The sequence below is a fragment of the Semicossyphus pulcher genome, unplaced genomic scaffold, assembly GCF_022749685.1.
Source record: "Semicossyphus pulcher isolate SPU_LCO1_2020_fin unplaced genomic scaffold, fSemPul1.0.p SCAF_13, whole genome shotgun sequence".
NCBI classification, from domain to species: domain Eukaryota; kingdom Metazoa; phylum Chordata; class Actinopteri; order Labriformes; family Labridae; genus Semicossyphus; species Semicossyphus pulcher.
Genome location: NW_027211637.1, coordinates 2,742,375 through 2,761,333, shown reverse-complemented (window position 1 = coordinate 2,761,333; position 18,959 = coordinate 2,742,375). Strand labels below are relative to the sequence as shown.

At 44.3% G+C, this 18,959-nt stretch overlaps 1 protein-coding gene and 1 pseudogene across 1 annotated transcript in view; one reads left to right on the top strand and one right to left on the bottom strand.

Annotated features, from left to right (window-relative positions):
- vps13d (vacuolar protein sorting 13 homolog D) overlaps positions 1-12,725 on the top strand; it is a 58,156-nt gene extending 45,431 nt beyond the window's left edge. Inside the window, exons 61-69 of the mRNA XM_069659512.1 lie at positions 13-109; positions 196-344; positions 525-659; positions 866-1,033; positions 2,829-2,961; positions 3,597-3,792; positions 6,898-7,029; positions 7,112-7,352; positions 11,682-12,725. Coding sequence (XP_069515613.1) covers positions 13-109; positions 196-344; positions 525-659; positions 866-1,033; positions 2,829-2,961; positions 3,597-3,792; positions 6,898-7,029; positions 7,112-7,352; positions 11,682-11,813 — 1,383 coding nt within the window. The 3' untranslated portion in view covers positions 11,814-12,725. The remainder of the gene's footprint in view (positions 1-12; positions 110-195; positions 345-524; positions 660-865; positions 1,034-2,828; positions 2,962-3,596; positions 3,793-6,897; positions 7,030-7,111; positions 7,353-11,681) is intronic.
- A 4,341-nt stretch (positions 12,726-17,066) lies between these two features.
- Positions 17,067-18,959, bottom strand: part of LOC138590396 (immunoglobulin superfamily member 21-like) — a 37,576-nt pseudogene continuing 35,683 nt past the window's right edge.

Sequence of the window (18,959 nt, the reverse complement as noted above, 5' to 3'; positions counted from 1 at the left end):
ATGTGTTCACAGCACCTCATGGTGACGGCCCGGCGGTTCACAGTCATCATCGAGGAGAAACTGCTGCTCAAGCTGCTCAGCTTCTTTGGATACGGACAGACAGAAGCTGGTGGGTCATTGTTTGCATCACATTATTATATTTTTGTAAGCCTGTGAGTTTATTTAAAGAAATAAATCATAATTAAATGAACACAGAGCTGGAGAAGTTGGATGAAAACCTCCATGAGAGACCCAACGAGGATGCAGGACCCCCCAAACGTTACTACTTTGAGAACCTGAAGATCAGCCTCCCGCAGGTCAAACTGAGCGTCTTCACCTCCCACAAGCTGCCACCTGACCTCAAGGTAACCTCTCCGGGGGTCTGTGTGCTTCTCCTTTTCTGTCCAGGCTTATTAATCTTAACTTTAATAGAGGGCAACAAATCACCTTCTATGTTGGTTTTAGTCGCATTAGTTTAATTTTTTGTGGATAGATCCTATCCTTTAAAAGTTCCTCTTACAGGAGTTTTATTTTGGTCCCAACAGGCTCTGAAAGGCACCCTGGGCTTTCCTCTGGTCCGGTTCGAGGACGCTGTCATCAACATGTACCCGTTCACCCGAGTGCACCCCTACGAGACCCAGGAGATCATCATCAACGACATCCTCAAGCACTTCAGAGAGGTGAGCAGGACACACTTTGGGTGCAGCTTTGGACTTATTTGCCTGCTATAAAATAAAAAAATCAAAAATCCTAAACTGTAAGAAGTGTGCACATTTTGAACAGGGAGAGATTATTCCTTTGGGTCACCTACATGGTCAGGTATCACATGAAGGTAGTAGACTCTCCAGTTGGTGTAAGATACTAACTGTGTGTTTCCTGTCTGTAGGAGCTGATCAGCCAGGCGGCTCAGATCCTGGGTTCTGTGGACTTCCTGGGAAACCCCATGGGCCTCCTGAACGATGTCACCGAGGGCGTCTCTGAGCTCATCAAATACGGCAATGTGGGCGGCCTCATTCGCAACGTGACCCACGGAGTGTCCAACTCTGCTGCCAAGGTACAGCACACCTCTTCTTGTTGTGTTTCAGTGCTTTTTGGTACCGTACAAAAGTAGATTGCTTTCCATTCAAAGTGCTTTTCAAAGTGTCTGAAAGGATCCCGACAGAGGTAGACCTTCACAAAAAGGTCTGTCTATTTTTGGAAGTACTGTGATCTCGGGCATTTGCCAGCAAGTAGAGCTGCACGGTTATTTATTAACTTCGGGGACACATTTTTTATTGTGCTCTCACATTTAAATAAACAGAGCAGCACTTTCTGTTCCATTGTGTGCTGCATTCTGGCTCATGTGCACGTTTTGCATCAAACTATCTGAAACTTTTTCAACCACTCAAATTATTACAATTTATTACATGTAAAATGGTGCAGTTTGGACCTGAAAGCTCCCGTAGAGGGTTTCATTCAGCACATTCAGATGTTTCGAGCCAACAAACTTGTAGCAGAGCATGTTGGCTCGAAACGTCACTTTGTGCTGAATAAAACCCTCTACGGGAGCTTCCTGGTGTGCACATCTTCATATTTTTTATATACTTGGTTGTTTTGGATGCAGCACCCACTGGGGGATGTGCGTGTCCGTATTAGATTTTTTGCCGTTTGGACCTGAGACAGAACAAAACATCACAGTACGTCAACTTCACAAAACACAACCGTATAATAGCCAACCAAAATGACCAGCAGGTGGCAGTTCATGAGAGGAAAATATGTCCTCTGAATTAACAACCTTTTTTCAACAGGAATAAACTATATATTTCAGGCATACATCTGCGACCCACTTTTGGGTCCCGACCCACCAGTTGAGAACCACTGTTCTAGAGGCAAAATGCATTGCAAATTGCATGGGTAATTTAAGTGTGTCTGTGGGAGTTGGGTTGATAGAGTGTCTCTGTGCAGCGTCTCTGTTCTGGATGTCTGACTTGACGCTGGACGAGGACAGGGAGCAGCTCGTTCGTCCTCTCGGCCTTCAAACACTCATCTTGCTGCACTTTGTGCTGTTTTTTCAGCCGCTTGAACAAGTTAGTCGTGTTGCTTTGCGGCGCAGACGCAGGTTTCATGACCTCTTTGCAGATTATTTTTTGTTGCGTAACATCACTCGGCCTTAACATGATATACCCCCAAGCAAGCGATGATGAGCCGTTTCAGGGGGACCGGTGTTTCAGGTTAACGAGTGACTCGCTCTCTTCCTGTTTTAGCGTAACAACAAGCAGCGTTCGAAGCGTGACTGAGCGTTTGCAGCCTTCATTACACGTTTGCACAAACAACACTTCAAAGACGTAACAGAGAAGTATACGTCAAGCTCGTAATGAAAAACAACAAAGAGGCATTCACGAGGACAGCTACATATTCTCTTCCTGTTTTCAACAGCTGATGTTACCATGACAACCATAGACACATTCTGCTGAAAGTCGCCAATTAACATGATCACTCATTGAACCGAAACACTGGTCTCTGTTGTTTACTCTTCCACATATGCAGCAGAGTTTTCTACAGGCGAGGCACACGTTTTAAACATCAATATCGGCGTCAATCAATTATTTAATAGTGTGTAAGCCAAAATCGTGATCTGGATAAATATTTGATTACATGTGCAGCCCTACCCGCAAGCATACTGTCTCACAGCTACAGGCTAAAGCAATCTACTGGAGCAGTTTCAAAACTTGTACCCAAAGGCCCAGGTATAAAGATGCCCCTTCATGTGTCCTCCTCCTGAATGTACAGGAGTAGTAAAAAGGGGGAGGTGTAAAAGTAGAAGTAGAAATAAAACATAGAGTAAACACTGTTCTGTTTGTGTGTGTCAGTTTGCAGGGACGTTGTCAGACGGGCTGGGGAAGACGATGGACAACCGGCACCAGAGTGAGCGAGAGTACATCAGATACCACGGAGCCACGAGTGGAGAGCATCTGGTCGCAGGGATCCACGGACTGGCTCATGGTACAACCTCGAAATATATGTCTTTGTCTGGTCACAGTTACAGCTGCTGGGCTAAAGAACCATGCAGTGGGAGCCTAAAGTAACACCAAAATCCCTTTCTTGGGGATTTGCATGTTGAATCGGTTTGTTTTTGCATGCCATCTTTTTCTCTTATCTACATTTCCTGTCTGTCTTCAGCTTTCCGATCAAATGCAGACAAAACTGCAAAATCAGTTCCATAAAGTGTAAAAATTGGAGACTTAATGTTCAGTATCCTGAGAGGGGAAGCCCTCCTGTTGGCTCAGACTGGAAAATAAGCTCTAAGCATCTCATAATCTGGTCAGAGCAGAACACGGTGAGGAGGAAAGCCTGTTTAATTGAAAGACGTGTCACTTTCCCTGCTGCGTGTGCATCCTGGATTATAAATCTGTCTGCTCGTTGGGTTTATCCAGTGAATCATGGGAATTATATATAGTATGAGTCGTATGCACATTATCTATCAGGGCCTTTAAATTATCACATTTATATCGTGCCGTTTCGCCGTACAGAAATGATCATTTATCATACTGCTATCGGCCATGAGAAGGAGGTAATTATCTGTAACTGATGTAAGCTCAATGTAGATATAAATCAATACTAAACTCCGCCTCCTCCAGGTATCATTGGAGGCATGACGAGCATCATCACGTCCACAGTGGAGGGGGTGAAGACGGAGGGCGGAGTCAGCGGCTTCTTCTCAGGCCTGGGTAAAGGTCTGGTCGGCACGGTGACCAAACCGGTGGCTGGAGCTCTGGACTTCGCCTCGGAGACGGCACAGACGGTGCGGGACATGGCCAGTCTCAGTAACCACAGGTGAGTCTTTTACTGGTATTAGTTGAGTTTCTGAAGAAACGACTCCACCCTCTCCGCCCGCTGACCCTGTGCAAATGAGACAGAAAAACTCTGCCTCATGCTCAAAGCACATGCAAAGGGTTAAATGCACCCCAAAGTGCGCTGCAGAACAAACAGTGTGTCTGTGCTCCGGGGCCGTTTGCGTGTATTTAAATGAGTCAGCATGCAAACACAGTTAGAGTGAAAATATTACCGCCTGCAGAGAGCTGGTGGTGACTGCAGCTCAGTATTATAAGGACTGTCAAACGTCGTCCAGTGATCATGGCGACAATTTGACCTTTTTTGTGATCAAAAATTGTATTTGTCTTTAAATACATTCTGTTGAAAATGTATTGTCATTATTATTATAATCGGGAGACCAATCAGTCCGGGGCTGTGCGAGGCTCAACGCGGCACACGTGCACACTTTGGAGCCGTTACACAGGACAGGGATTATTATATGGACGAGCTGCTGTTGCCCGCACGCTCAAGAAATACACCTGTCGAGCCTGGACTTTACAATGAACTGTTAAAAGAGGTGCCAAGCTGCAGAGAGTGGAGGTGCAGACAGCTTCTCTCAAACCCAAAACGAGCAAACTGCACAGAGCTGAGAAACGTTATGGGCGTGTTTGTGTTTGAATATCATCAGTGAATTTGCTTTGTGAGTCGGACCTTGAGACGGAGCACATGATGCGCAATTTATGGAGCTATCAGCGGCCGCAATTCATTCTTGGTGAATCCCCCCCTAAGTTTTTAAATGCTGATGCCTTGCAGTGAAGGCAGTGAAATGATTCTTAACTTCCTAAAACTATCAAGGTGAACGCGCAGTTTCACCGCTGTCTAGAAATTCCATTTTTATCCTGCAAATTGTTTTATTAAGGCATTTTCAAATGGTATCACTATAAACAGCTAACTCGCTCGCTCTGGGTGCTTTGTGGTTACAATTGTGTGCAAGTTCTCAGCACACATCAAACCTTGTTCACACTGATGGAGAGAAATGAAAGTGTATAATTGTACAATGATGGAGACAAACCAAACCACATCACAAGGAACCCGAATTCAGAGTGTGTCCCCGAAGACAGAATGATACGTCTCTCTTAAACCCCGAAGCAAACAAAGAAGCCTTTATGATACAGATTAAAAAAGAAGACGGTCACAGGAGACAAGCAGGATGCCCCCATTACAATGTTGTGCTATTTGTAAAAACAACTCATGACCGGAATATGACCTGAAGTCAGGCAGAGGACATACAGAGAAAAGTGAATAAAATCATAATTCTTGTGCTTTTCTCTCACAGCCTGAACACAACTCTAAAAACACAACAGGCTCCTTTTGGCTGCAGACCAACTGAACTAAATATTAAACAGTTTGAAAACTGCATGAGGCGTTCCACTAACAGGAAGAGAAAAAGCACACTGAGATTTTAACTCGTACGTAAAGAAGCTTTCTGTCAATTTAGAAATATTACAGGTTTGGCCCTTCCCATCATAGACTGTATTCAATGATGGACGACATGACAGCTCCTCATAAGTGAAGCCAAACCCTCTCTATCGCCCCCTGCTGCCTGGCTGCAGTATAGCTCATAAAGCCCGCCTCCTCCATGTTAACAGATGGGACATGAGTCAAACTATAAAATCAAAGTACGCGTCATATACATTTTTCTCAAACATGGTTTCTGTCATTATAGTTAGTTCTTATCATGCTGATTTATGTCCAAGTGTTCATTTTTCTGACAAGTTTACTTTTAATTAGTTATTTGATGCTATAAAAAGGGGGTGTGGCCTCATGATTGACAGCTCTGTGGACAAATGGGGCTCCTGCAGCGTTCTGTTCCCGAGTAGCAGAGTAGAGGAGGAACGGCGAGAGGAGACGTGACTAAGGATGCTTTCACACCTGAGCTGTTTGGTCCTTTTAAAACGAACCCTGGTGCGATTAGCCGGATGGTCCGGTCGGTTCGGGTTGCTGTGAAAGTAACCTCCAACTTTGGAGCGGACCAACCAACTCTGGTCCCCCTGAAAACGGGGGTCTCGGTTCGCTGACACGCAGACAGGCAGCAAGATGAGTAGAGGACAGACGTGGGGGAGCCACGAGGAAATAATATGGGCTGACCAAACAACTTCACAAAAGCTTGTTGAAACGCACAAAAACACAGACGTGTTCAAACTGTTGGGTGAAGAACTAATGGAGAATGGAACTGATCGATCTGTGGAGCAATGTCGGTTAAAAGTAAAAAAAAGAGTTTGATTGAGGCGTGCGCTGTCTCTGGAAGCTCTCTCTCTCTCTCTCTCTCTCTCTCTCTCTCTCTCATGGAAATTCTGACCAATCAGAGAGCAGTTTCCTCGCACATCAAAGCTTTTGGTCTGCAAGTAAAAGCTGCCATTTGAACACAAACCAAACAGGAGGCGAAATACAACATTTGGTCTTTGATTCGGGCCAAAGAAACAGACTTTAGGTGTGAAAGCAGCCTAACACTAACACTACAGTCATTGGAACTTTCCATAAGAGTAAGTATCTGCTTCAGACCGACACAAGAAGCTGTTCTGCTGCAGACTGAGCCCACCTGAGGGCTCCAGCACGTCAAGGCCACAAGGTAAAGGTGTGTTTTGGGTAGAGGAAGGGGCGGGACGTCAGTACTGCGGCTCCACCAGCCGATCTCTGCAGCACACACTCTGGATACGAGACGGCAGCGCCCGCTCCGGGGGGATTTTGGCTTCATTTTTGTACAACGAGAGCAGGTGGAGACACGTCGTCCTTGGTTCCTATCATTACACCATGCTGAAACGCCTGGTCATGCATTTATTTTGAGCAGAGTAGACTGCTGTAATTATCTGGTCACTGGTCTTTCAAAACGATCCAGTGATAGCATACAATTATTTTAGACTCTGCTGCTGCATTTAAACCAGAAAGAGAGAGCAGGCCCCGGCTCCCGTATCGTTTAGGATTTATTTTACTGTTTCTTGTTTATAAGGCTCTTAATGGTTTGGGACCTGCCTGCATTATTATTCTTTCTCATTTTATAACCTTTCACAGCTTGTAAAATCCTCTGTAGCTGTTGTTCTAACTACAAACTGCTGCTGTGTTTTTCAGGCTCAGTGTGCAGCGGGTGAGAAAGCCTCGCTGCTGTAAGGGTCCTCAGGGTCTGCTGCCTCGATACCTCTCCATACAGGCCGACGGTCAGGAGCAGCTCTTCCACCTCACCGACAACATCCACTCTGAGTTGTGAGTCTCACTCATCTCACTGCACTCTTACACCCGCACATGTCTAACACCCTGAGAACTAACGGTGTGATTCCCACTCCAGCTTCATCGCAGTGGAGCCAATCGACAGCTACTGCGTCCTCATCTCCTCTAAAGTGGTCTACTTCCTGAAGCCGGGGGAATACGTGGACAGAGAGGCCATCTTCCTGGAGGTCAAGTACGACGACCTCTATCACTGCCTGGTCTCTAAGGATCATGGGAAGGTTTATGTGCAGCTCACAAAGAAGGCGGAGAACACCAGCAGCGGGGTGGCCATTCCTGGCCCCTCCCACCAGAAGCCCATGGTGAGACACTTAGCTGATTTTTCTCCTACGTTTTCTAGATAGTAAAACAATCTTCCTCTTCTTCTGCTGGTATCTCTCCGTGCAGATTTATTCACCTTTTATAAGACGTGTTTTTGAGATGTTTGCCTCTGAGCCTTCTGCCTCCTCTCCAGGAACACAGAGCTGAATCAATTTAAGCTGAAGAAAATACACACAAGCAGTTTTATACAACCCGACCATTTGGTTGGAAGTAGTTCCAATAAGTGCTGTTCTGAGGTTTAAAATATTCTTGGTCCTGTTGTGGAAATGTCTATAAATAACCCACAGTGTGTCTTTGGGAGCCGGGTGGATAGGGTGTCTCTGTGCAGCGTCCCGGATCTGGATGACTTGACGCTGGACGAGGACGGGGAGCAGCTCGTTCTTCCTCTCGGCCTTCATACACTCATCATGCTGCACTTTGTGCTGTTTTTTCAGCTGCTTCAACAAGTTAGTCGTGTTGCTTTGCGGTGCAGACGCAGGTTTCATGACCTCTTTGCAGATTATTTTTTCTTCTTAACGTCACTCAACCTAAACCTGAAATACCTCCAAACGAGCCGTTGACGAGCTGATTCAGGGGGAGCAGCTCTTCGTCTTCTGTTCCAGACATTTGACTTTAGTTTCTCCGACCGTCTCTGTTGTTTACTCTTCCACTCTAAACTGCCGCTGCGAGGTAGGCAGCTTCTTAAAGGCCAGTTCATCAATTTTCAACCTCAGTCCCATCATGCTATTATGGGGAGTTAATACCGCTATGGTAGGAAAAAATGATATTCGGCTCTGTGCCTTTGGAGGACACTGTCCGCTTCTCCAAAGGGCCCTGGAAAATCCAAAGGCCAAGAAGCTCGCTAAACTACACTTCCTCGATCTAGGACGCCCGCCTCCGATGTCGTGTCTCGTTCAGAATCGTCAGGTTTGAAATGCAGACTGCAGACCTGAAGATGTTTTAGACGATCCACCGTATGTTCTCCCGTATTCTGTACCGCTCTGAGCCGTTGCCTGCAATGAAACAGTAGTATTTCCTTCCTTTCAGAGGGAGGGGCGCAATGCATGCTGGGTGTTGTATGAATGTAGAATAGATGAAACCACGAGCTGTTTGTACAACTTTCTCCACAGCTATGGCACCAATTTCAAATATAATTCTTCTATCGAGTACAGAGAGCAGCAGCTTTGACTGACAGCGGCTTCTTCCAGGGGCGGACTGCTCCTTTAAGATTTTGTCAGTCTGATCAGACTCAGCTGTTTGTCTTCCCTTTTTCCAGTTCAGCTGCTCACCGTACTCCTAGATCACTACTACAAGTAGCCTTTAAGTACAGATTTATTTTCGAGTTTTCAGTGGAATGAAAACATTTCCAGCTGACTTCTTTCTTTTAACATTTAACTGTATGAAGATTCAGTCGTCTGACATTTGGATCTGAAGTTTTTAAAGAAACAAGCTGAGTCAAAGTTGGCAGCAAGAAAAACCGCAGCCCTGAAGCGTCATCGAAGAGCTTTGGAGAAACGCTGACTTTTAACATAAGCTGCATTATTTAGTGTTGTACAGTCTTAGTTCTACGTCTGTTTGTTTCAGAGGGGGGGGGAGACCTCTGCTCCTGTTTTAAAGCCTTGTAAAGGATGAACACTGGACGGTTAGTTTACAGACTGCTTTGCTGTTGTTACTGCAAAGCTCTGTGGAAAATGACACCGCTCCAAAAACAAACAAAAGAGCAGATATTTATCTGAGTCAACAATCGGTCTGATCGACACAGGACTCAGTTTGTTCTGTATGATACGATAGATTGTTTCTTGTTGGTAACTAACATTTAAAACAAAGTAAGAAACTGATTATTGGCTTGAAAAAGGAGAGTTCCTGATTGTGACGCGCGTCAAATCCTTAAAAAAACACAACATAAAATGTGATTTTCTGCTGGTTTCGTGGCAGTTCAGATGTAAGTCTGAAATAAACATCCATCACAGTCAGCACACACTGTGGAGAGCAGCACTCTGCAGGTTTCAGTCTGCTTTCTGTTCATTCATCACGTCAAACTCAAACATCAGACACGCAACAGGAAATCTAAAGAACGGCAGGATGACTTCTCCATATCGTTGTTCTCTCATGTGAAAATGTGGATTTAAATGCCACCATTGTTTTTTAATCCACCATGAGTCTGATTTGCCTAATCTATGTGGTTCTTCAGATGCAGAGGAAGCATAGCACAGGGATGCAAAAAAACCCTCTTAGTTTTCATGCAGAGGCTGCAGCCTGGCTCCAGACCTGCGAGTCGCTGCCCACCTCTCTGATGTTCAGGAGAAACCATCCAACAGCCTCCAGAACTATTTAAATACAATCAAACGACACAATCCCAGATTTGTAGGCAGGATTAAGATTGCTTCATCATCTTCCAGCTCCGTCCATGAGAAAGAGGACAGAATATGTAATGGCTCTGAAAGTAATGAGTCGTGTGGATGAGGCGTTTGCAGCTGTTCACCGTCACACCGTACCTGCTTCCAGCTTCACTTTCATTCAGGAAGCTTCTTACTCACGCTGTTGAACAGAAACGTGGCTCCTGATCAGCTCTGTACATCGCACAGGTCATGAAAGAAGAGTAGATGTGATTGGCTTGGGGTCCAAGGTGTCGCCTGTCATGTCTCTAAGTTCTGATCCTCTGACACAGTGCTCATCTGAGATGTTACATAGAATGATCCCAGCATTCGTCCTGTGAAGTCTGACACATTAAAGCAAGACAATTCCCTTTTTAAAGAATTAGAAGTGTTAGTGAAACAATAAAGATTTCATTTGCTCAAACAAAAAAAAGGCGGCGGTCAGCGGTTTGATCCCGGCTCGTGCAGTCTACATGTCAAAGTGTCCTCGGGGAAGATGCTTAACCCCTCGTTGCTCCCGAGACAGAACCATCTGTGTGTGAGAGTGTGTGAATGTTCTCAATGATGATGGGCCTTGCAGGGCACCGTCATTAGTGCGTGTGTGTGTGTGTGTGTGTGCGTGCGTGCGTGTCAAAGTGTGAATGCTGATATTACAGTTTATTTTGTATCACATTGATACAAAATAAATTGATTGGTCATTTAATGATCAAAATAATGTCAATTTCAGGAACAAACAAACAATATTTATTGCATTTAGAGACATTTTTACAACATTGACATTTTTGATTAACTCGACAGGCTGGTGGATGAAGAGCCTGAAAGCCAGACTAAAGTAAAAGTGCAGATATCAAACCAGGAAATGACTTTAGTATAATTTAATGTCAGCTGATCTGATATGACTCCAGTAAAAGTCGTAACGTATCTGATATTTACTGGACTTAAGTATCAATGATATTATTCTGATATTAGTCGTACTTAAGTTTGAAAGTAAAAGTACGAGTACATGATGTTAATTAAAAGAAATTGTCAGAATTTAGAGAGTTATGAACTTTATTTTTAACTGTAAACCAAATGGAGTCACTTTTTAACCTCTTCATCACCACGGTCACCAACTCCATGTTTCACCTGAGTAGCTGGTGCCGATACTGTTGCTGACTCTGCTTCTGTCATGCATCCAGTTTCACCTTAAAGAAAATCTGTGATGCACGTTTGCACTTCATTTACCTTTCTTCTTCTTCTTCATCTTCTTCGTCTGTTCATGTTTTCGTCTAAGAGTCCGCCTTAGTTTTCGTGCTAGTCTTCTTTTTCGTCTTCTTCGTTTTACTCGTCTTCTTCATCTTAGTCTTCTTCTTTTTAGTTCTCTTCTTCTTTGTCTTAGTCTTCGTTTTCTTCGTTTTAGTCTTAGTCTTCTTCATCTTAGTTTTCGTCCTAGTCTTCTTCGTCTTCTGCCTCGTCTTCTTAGTCTTAGTCTTCATCTTCTTCTTCTTCCTCATCTTTTCTTTGTCTTCTTGTTCCAGGGTTTACACCAGTTGGTATCCATGACGTTGCATCACTGCCACCCTCAGTTTTTAACCTCTCAGGATCCGTTCATTTTAAGCCAACCAACAAATTTCGATTTAATTTTGAGTAACAAAGACTCTCAGGGGAAATGTTGTGGAGTAAAAGTGGAAATATAAAAACTCAAAGTAAAGATACTCCCAGAAAATACTGTAACAAAGTACTATTACTTGTATCATTACACCACTGGTCCTAGATCAGTTTGCATGTATGAACTATTTTGTTTCAGCTGTTAAAGAAGTTAAGTGTGGCAGCGAACGACTGAGTCGTGTACAGCTTTAGTTGTAACTCAGCAGTATTAGCTCGTGCTCTTTCAGGACCTACATGTCATTTTGTCAGTTTGATAGCGGCCTTATTGTCTCCGCTCTGTTGCTTACTGTGTAACCATCCTCTGCACAGGTCCACGTGAAGAGTGAGAGTCTCGCCATCAAAATCTCCCAAGAAATCAACTACGCCAAGAGTCTGTACTACGAGCAGCAGCTGATGCTTCCTGCCAGCGAGAACGAGGACTGCTTACTGCTGGAGTCCTGATCACGTGACTTTTTCTACGATGGAAACTTTTCTTAAACCCGAGAGGGAGGAGGCGACTTTTATTAATTTTTGTAGACCTCAGTATTTTAAAGTCTTTGACAAAATGCAGTAAAGGGAATAGTCAGACACCTGTGCACCTGATTTAGTGTAACGATGTTTGACAAGCACACACGTGAACATGACATAGAAACATATGCAAGGCGGTGTACGTGTGATTGTGTATATGTAGAAAACACTGGTTCTCTGTGTTTATACGACGTCCTGTCCGACAGGTGTTCTGTATTCTTTATGTGAATAGATGGAAATGTAAATAGAGCTACAAACCAACACTATAAACCTGCTGTGTACATACTGTATGAAGTCATAATGATGTATGGAAGAATAACAGAAGCTGATATAATGTGAAATGTAACAAACTGCCTTTACAACTCTATTTTGTGTATAAGAGACTATTAGTTAACGTGTGTGGGGAGGGGGGGGTTGAATTGCACTGACACACACACACACACACACACACACACACACACACACACACACTGGAGCTGCCTGTCACTGTCTCTCTGCCTTTTACAATCACGCTCCTCCAGGTCTGACGTGTCTCCACTTTTATTTAACAACCTTTTTTTAACGAGCCGGTGTTCTTCCTCACCTGAGTCCTTGTGTGAAGGAGCGTGCGTGGACTCGCCGGGCTTCATCGTACACACCTTGTTAAAGAGCTGCGTGTTGACTGTCAGAGGTTTGGGGTTTGTGGTTTGGTGGCTGATGAGATTTTCTTGCGCTGAGTTTGAGTTGTGTGTTTGAGAAGGAGGAGGAGTCTAGTTTAGGTCTGTCAGAGAGGAAGTTGACTCGATCTGTGATCCTGTAAAATAACGTTCACATGGACACTGCTTCCAATAAAACAACACAACTGCAGCTCTCACTGTGTCCGAACTGTTATTTCCTATTTTAACCAAAACAGATGTGAAGGAGCTCGGAGAAGAGCCGCTACTCCTTCACATCGAAAGGAGCCAGCTGAGGTGGTTCAGGCATCTGATTAGGATGCCTCCTGGGCGAGGAGACCCTGAGGCAGACCCGGAGCTCACTGGAGGGATCATATATCCCACCTGGCCTGGGAACGCCCCTGGATCCCACAGGAGGAGCTGGAAAATGTTGTATAGGGAGAGGGATGTCTGGGCGAATTTGCTTAGCCTGCTGCCACGGCAACCCGACCCCGGATTAAGCAGAAGAAAATGGACGGATGGAGATGTGAAGTATTTGTTGTATTCTGTCATTGCATGCACACGCCCATTTGCGCGATGGTCACTACACACATTTAAAAGGATCAAACTAACCTGAGGATGTTTGAAGTTATAAGCAGATATAAAGATCTTAAAGTAATAATCTAAAGATTTTCATTTAAATAAATGTTATGTCTCTATCTATCGCCAAATGAAACACAAGAGTGACTGAGCCGATGGCCCACTGATGAAAGCCTTTGCATTTGCAGTATATAGTATTATTACAGACTGGGTGTCTGTGGCGAGTTTTGCAAAAGAAATCACAAGCGGCGCCCAGTTAGTGACGCATTTTCCATCAGCCAGCAGTGGTTGGTCTGCCAGAGAGGGTAGGCGGAGCTAAGCGGCTGCTTTTCCGCTCTCTGCAAGTGTTGCGAGTAAACAGTAATCTACTATGGCTGAACAAACAAAGAAAAGATGGATGACTACAGATACAACTTCAACAAGAAGTGAAAATCCAAAGAAGAAGAAACAAACTCGACGCTCAGATGAAGCAAACAGTCTGAAAAGGAAAGCGACCGTCAGCCAGGAAAATCAAGAGTTACAACCGGAGCCGACCGTGGACGTCACACATGCAGCACTGTCTGGATTAGAGGTCTTCACGGGTCCACCGGAACCCAAGGACCTGGGACGCGGACGGGAAATGGGTCCGGGTCGGGACTTGTTCTATAACACCCCGGTTCTGGGTCTGTTCAACATTATGTCTTATACCCGAGTGGATCTGGAAAGACCCGTCCGTGATTATAAAGCACTGGTCATGTTTAAAGGGCTGTGTGCGTCTGTGTAAAAAAAAAACGGAACGGGATAAATAGCAACAAGGGGTCGAGTGACGTGTCACGTGACTGCAGGCTAGAGAAAAGTAAAAGCCCGAGTCGGTGAAGATGGATACTTTCGTCGCTGAAAGAAAACTAAACCAGCAGATTCTAAACGAGCCGCGTCATCCAACATTTAATCTGAAATAACTAGTGTATCAGTGTTTGGATGGATGAGTTTTACTTACTTGGCGAGGAGGATGGATTGTATGCACGGCCAGGCACGGAGGTGAAGGCTACGTTTTGTTTAGACAACTGAGTCCGTCATGTCTTGGTTCTGCACGGGTCTGGGGCACAGCTTTCAAATAAAAGATGGGTCGGTTCAGTTCCATGCCGCACATTTCCGGGCACGAAATTTTGGACCTGTGAAGACCTCTAATCTCGATGTCTGGCAAGTGTGCTCCCGCAATTACAGTTTATCGCCATAAGGTGCCGCCAAAGGGAACGAAACTGAAATCTTTAAAGATCCTTCGTCAAAAATGCGAAACAATCAGTCGGGTCAAAGTCAAATTTATTTCTTAAGCGCATCTGAATCAACGTGAGCTCACCAAAGTGCTTTACAGAGGTTGGTTAAAGGAAAGAGGGTAAACATACAATAACATCAAGAACAAAGAACAAGATGGAAACAATGGGATGTTTAGAGCTGATAAAAAGGCGATTTTTAATACAATGTATGTGCAGGCAGCTGCAGCAGAGGGTCCATTCTCTTAGACTTTGTCGTAAGTTCATTTTTCCAATAAATGTGAGACTGACCAGCCGTCACTGCACAATACAACAGTGATCATAGATTCTGATGGACTGATTTGGAAGCGGTGATCTAGCGGAGAATAGCAGCTCCGAAGTTTCCCACGCGAGTTGGGTGCAGTGAAGCATCCATCGCAGCAAAGCCCTGCTGCTGTTGAACAGAGTAGTCCTCTTCTTTTGGCATACATACAAACTACTACTTGTGCTTTTAATTCCTTCCAGCTCAGAGCGAGAGCTTTAAAGTATCTATGAAAAGAAGAGTTACCTTGTTCAGGTATTATAGGGGTCATTTAGAAGATGTTTGTGTCCAATGTTGCCTTTTTGTAGAGGCTGTTTGCGTGTGTGAATGTGTTTGGATGTAGAACAGACCCTGATGACCCTTTGCATCCATAGCAGCCTATACAGTGAATGTTGTGTAAGTGGTTGGAAGGCTAGAGAAGCACTATATAAGTGCAGTCCATTTCTTCTTACAAGTTGTCCAAATTGAAGCGAACATTAAAAAGAGGAGCTTCTCGTGAGTAGGAAGGACGTAAAAAACACATTTATACATTCAGTGAGCAGCAGAATGAGTTTAGACACGAGAGAGGAGAATGTTTCCAGTTTTATTCCAAAGGAGGTATTATTTTACAATCTGTTTCACAGGGTTTTATGGGGCTCGGTGGCTCACATTAATGTTAGCTTCATCAGGACAGACTTATTAAAGCCTAACGACCACAGGAACCAGATGTTTCTCTCTTTTTACACAGAGCATGTCATCTACTGACTGCTGTTAGGATGGGACAAACAAATACAACATAAAAATGCATCCAAAATAATCAAGTACAACAGCTTCAAAGGAGAACATCATCATTTAAGCAAAGGAAACGGTGTCATCAGAGTCCAGCAGCAACAGAGAGGGATATACACGTGAAGGAAATCATACAAATGAAAGAAGCTGTTTGAGAAATGATAGTTTAATGTGATCCCGGGATGTTTGTCTGGAAAGGGAGAAAGACAAGACCCAAACAAACCAAATAAAACACTGTGACGCTTCAGGTGAGCAGCCGTGTTACACGATAGAAAAAGCTACAGGCATCTGATTAGGATGCTTCCTGGGCGCCTCCCTTTGGAGGTTTTCCTTCAGCTGTGTCAGACCCAGAGCGCACTGGAGGGATTATACATCCCGTCCGGCCTGGGAACACCTCGGAAGATGGAGCTGGAAAATGTTGCTCAGGAGAGGGACGTCTGGGTCACCGTGCTTAGCCTGCTGCCAACGCGACCTGACCCCAGATAAGCGGAAGAAAATGGCTGGATGGATGTTTCCTAAATGTCCCTAAATGGTCATTTAATTATTTTTAAATATGGGCCCTTTATTTACATATTTTAGGTAGGTACTAAAATGTTTTTTATTAGGCTACTCCTATAGATTGCTTCTGCCAGCCACCACAATATATTGCCTATTGGCTATAATGGCTGCAATATAATCTTCACTCTGATTGTCAACAGAACAGAACGATCCCAACAGAGATAGACCTCTTTGTTTAAGACTTTCTGACACAGAAACAGTGGCTCTCTTCAAAGCCACCAGACGCCATTGACAAAAACAGTAGTATTGTGTTAGATCTCAACTTAACATTTAAAACCTCAAAGTCACACAAAACCACAAACAGACTAAACAACAGAGGCAGCAGCAGAGCAGCCTCTCCTGTGCCCTGCAGGGTAAAATCACTGTTTTTGTCAAGGGAGTCTGGTGGCTTTGAAGAGAGCAAGGTCACTCCTGTTTCTGGCTAAAAATAATATACCTTTCAGTCATTTAAACCCTTAAAATATTTTTTAAAAGACACCAGAATTCCCTTTAAAACTCCTTATCTCCCAGATCCAAAGGAATAACAGATTGCTTGACGTTTGGTCTAATCAGCCCTTATGGGGGGTCATGAGCTCCTCAGTCACTTTGATGTGGCTTTTTCTGTCCTCCAGAATTCATGATTATATCCATCTTTATGTGCAACAAGAGTCAAGTTGAGTAATGCATGTTTTTAAATTCACGGCGTCTTGCAGCGTCACATAACGGCTGCACACAGGTAGATTGAGACCGCTCTCGTGCTGACAGATGAGATCATTACCAGGACTACCTCTCCCCAATGCCATTATTCCCTGGGATCTTCAACATTTATAGATGACATCAGACACATTACATCAAAGATTTCCCTCAGTCTGATGCAGTCTGAGCCTCTTACATCCTCATAATCAGAGAGAGTAGCTACAGTAACCCATCAGAGTCTCTCACAGTGTGACGGCATGCTGCGCAGCATCTGGACCTTTTGTTCTGTCTGATGCTGCATCACTTTCTGTCCTTCTCTCCAGGGTCGAAGTCCTGCTGCACTGTTCATTATCCAGCAGCTCTGAGTGTTGCTGCTAGCAGCCGGGCGGAGGTTTAGCTTCAGTCAGGGGTTCGTCAGGTTCCTCAGGTAGATGTGGGCGGAGGTTTGTGGAGGAGCAGCAGAGCCTCGGGTCACGTCAGCTCGCAGGTGAAGCTCAGCAGCAGCAACATGGAGGTTAATGTGACGGAGCGCTGAGTGATGGCTGCATCAATGGCTGCAAAGAAATGTACAGCATTTATTACAGACCAGACTTGTACACATTCATATGTCTGTGACTGAAATGTCTTTGGATGTGAGTTAAAGGTGAGTCAAATGTGTGCATGAAGTGTGCTCTTTTAATCAATAATCATCTTCATCCTTTAATTGGTTAATCCAAAACCTGCTCGTATAAGTTTAATAAGCCATGAGCTGCTTCTTCCTTTAATATTTACTGCAGTACATTTGTATTAGAGAGAAACAGGGTGAGCACAGACGCAGCAGATCACTCGACACGTTTAACTCGACGCACGCTGCAGTCAGAAGAAAAAGTGCACAAACATCTGCTGAATGTACAGATCCGTCCTCAGCCCACCATCAGCTGCATGACAAACAGTGTGAGTCCGTCTGATTGGCTGTTTCCTACTGCAGGACTCAGAGTTATTATTTATGAGTGAATTATTCATAAGTCAGGCTTGTTTTTCGAACTCAGAGTTTTATCGGTCAGACTGATAATTCTATACAAGTCAGTGAACAGATAAATGATGTGAGTCAGAGCAGCCTGGTGTTAGGTGGACGTGGACGTAGTGTAGCTGTCAGTGCACAAGTGGCTTAAGCTGCATTCTGTCTAATGGCCAGCAGGGGGCGACTTGTGCTGTTGCAAAACAAAGAGTCCAGTAATATAGAAGTCAAAATGAGCTTCTCACTTGGTTCAGTACTCCAGTTAACATGTTCCTAATGAGTTTATGGTCTCAATCTCTAGTTTCAAGTCTTCTTCAACAGAGCATCCAGTTTAGAGTCAAATTAATCTCTATTTACAGATTTTACATAAACATGTGATGCAGCACGCGGAAAAGGAAGTCGTTTATCGCCAACCACCGGCTACATGCCCCGGCATGTTCACCGGCTGTATCGTCATCACACGATAGCTGATGGGATCTGAGATTGGAAAGCTGGAAAGGATTTAGGGCGTGGCTACCTGTGCTTAAAAAGTTTCTACCATGGCGGCCTGTCATTGGCCTCTCACTCCTGGCAAAAAAAGCAAGATGGCGATGGGCTAAAAGGCCAAACTGGAGACCTCAAAACGGTAGTTCACAAATCAATGGGTCATGTCAGGGTGTCTACGTCCACATATACAGTCGGTGGTCTGGGCCTAGCACTGAGACTTCACTATGTTTATTCAACAGATTAAATCATGACATCTTTGTAAATCCCTTCAGAACTGAGTCATTCATTCATTCAACCTTTTTCTACATCTTGAGGAATCATTGAGGGCATGCCAAGTCGAGAGTACAACAAAACACAGTAAATAAGCACAAACAGAATAAACACAAAGAATAACAACAACACAACAACAATTACACACAAAGGCAGAGTCATTTGTGACCCACAGGTCCAAATGTGTGAAGTTTGAATGTGTATTGCAAAGTGATCCATGTGAAGGCAGCAGAGAAGCTATAAGCAGTTTGCCTGTGGGACTTACACCATCAGCCAATTACTGGACCGTGTTGAGTATTGAATGTGAGACCGGTTTATTAAGGAGGTGAGATACGGTGGCATGTTTCCAATTAAGGCTTTATAAATAAAGAAATACCAATGTCTGTCACGTCTTCCAGTTAGAGGAAGCCACCAGGAATGAATGAAATGAGGGCAAAGTGATAAATGGATACGAGGGGTGTGAGGGTGGAGGCAGAGGCGTGCTTAGACAACGTCACCATAATCCAGAACAGATCAAAAGACGGCCTCAATGATCGAGTCAGG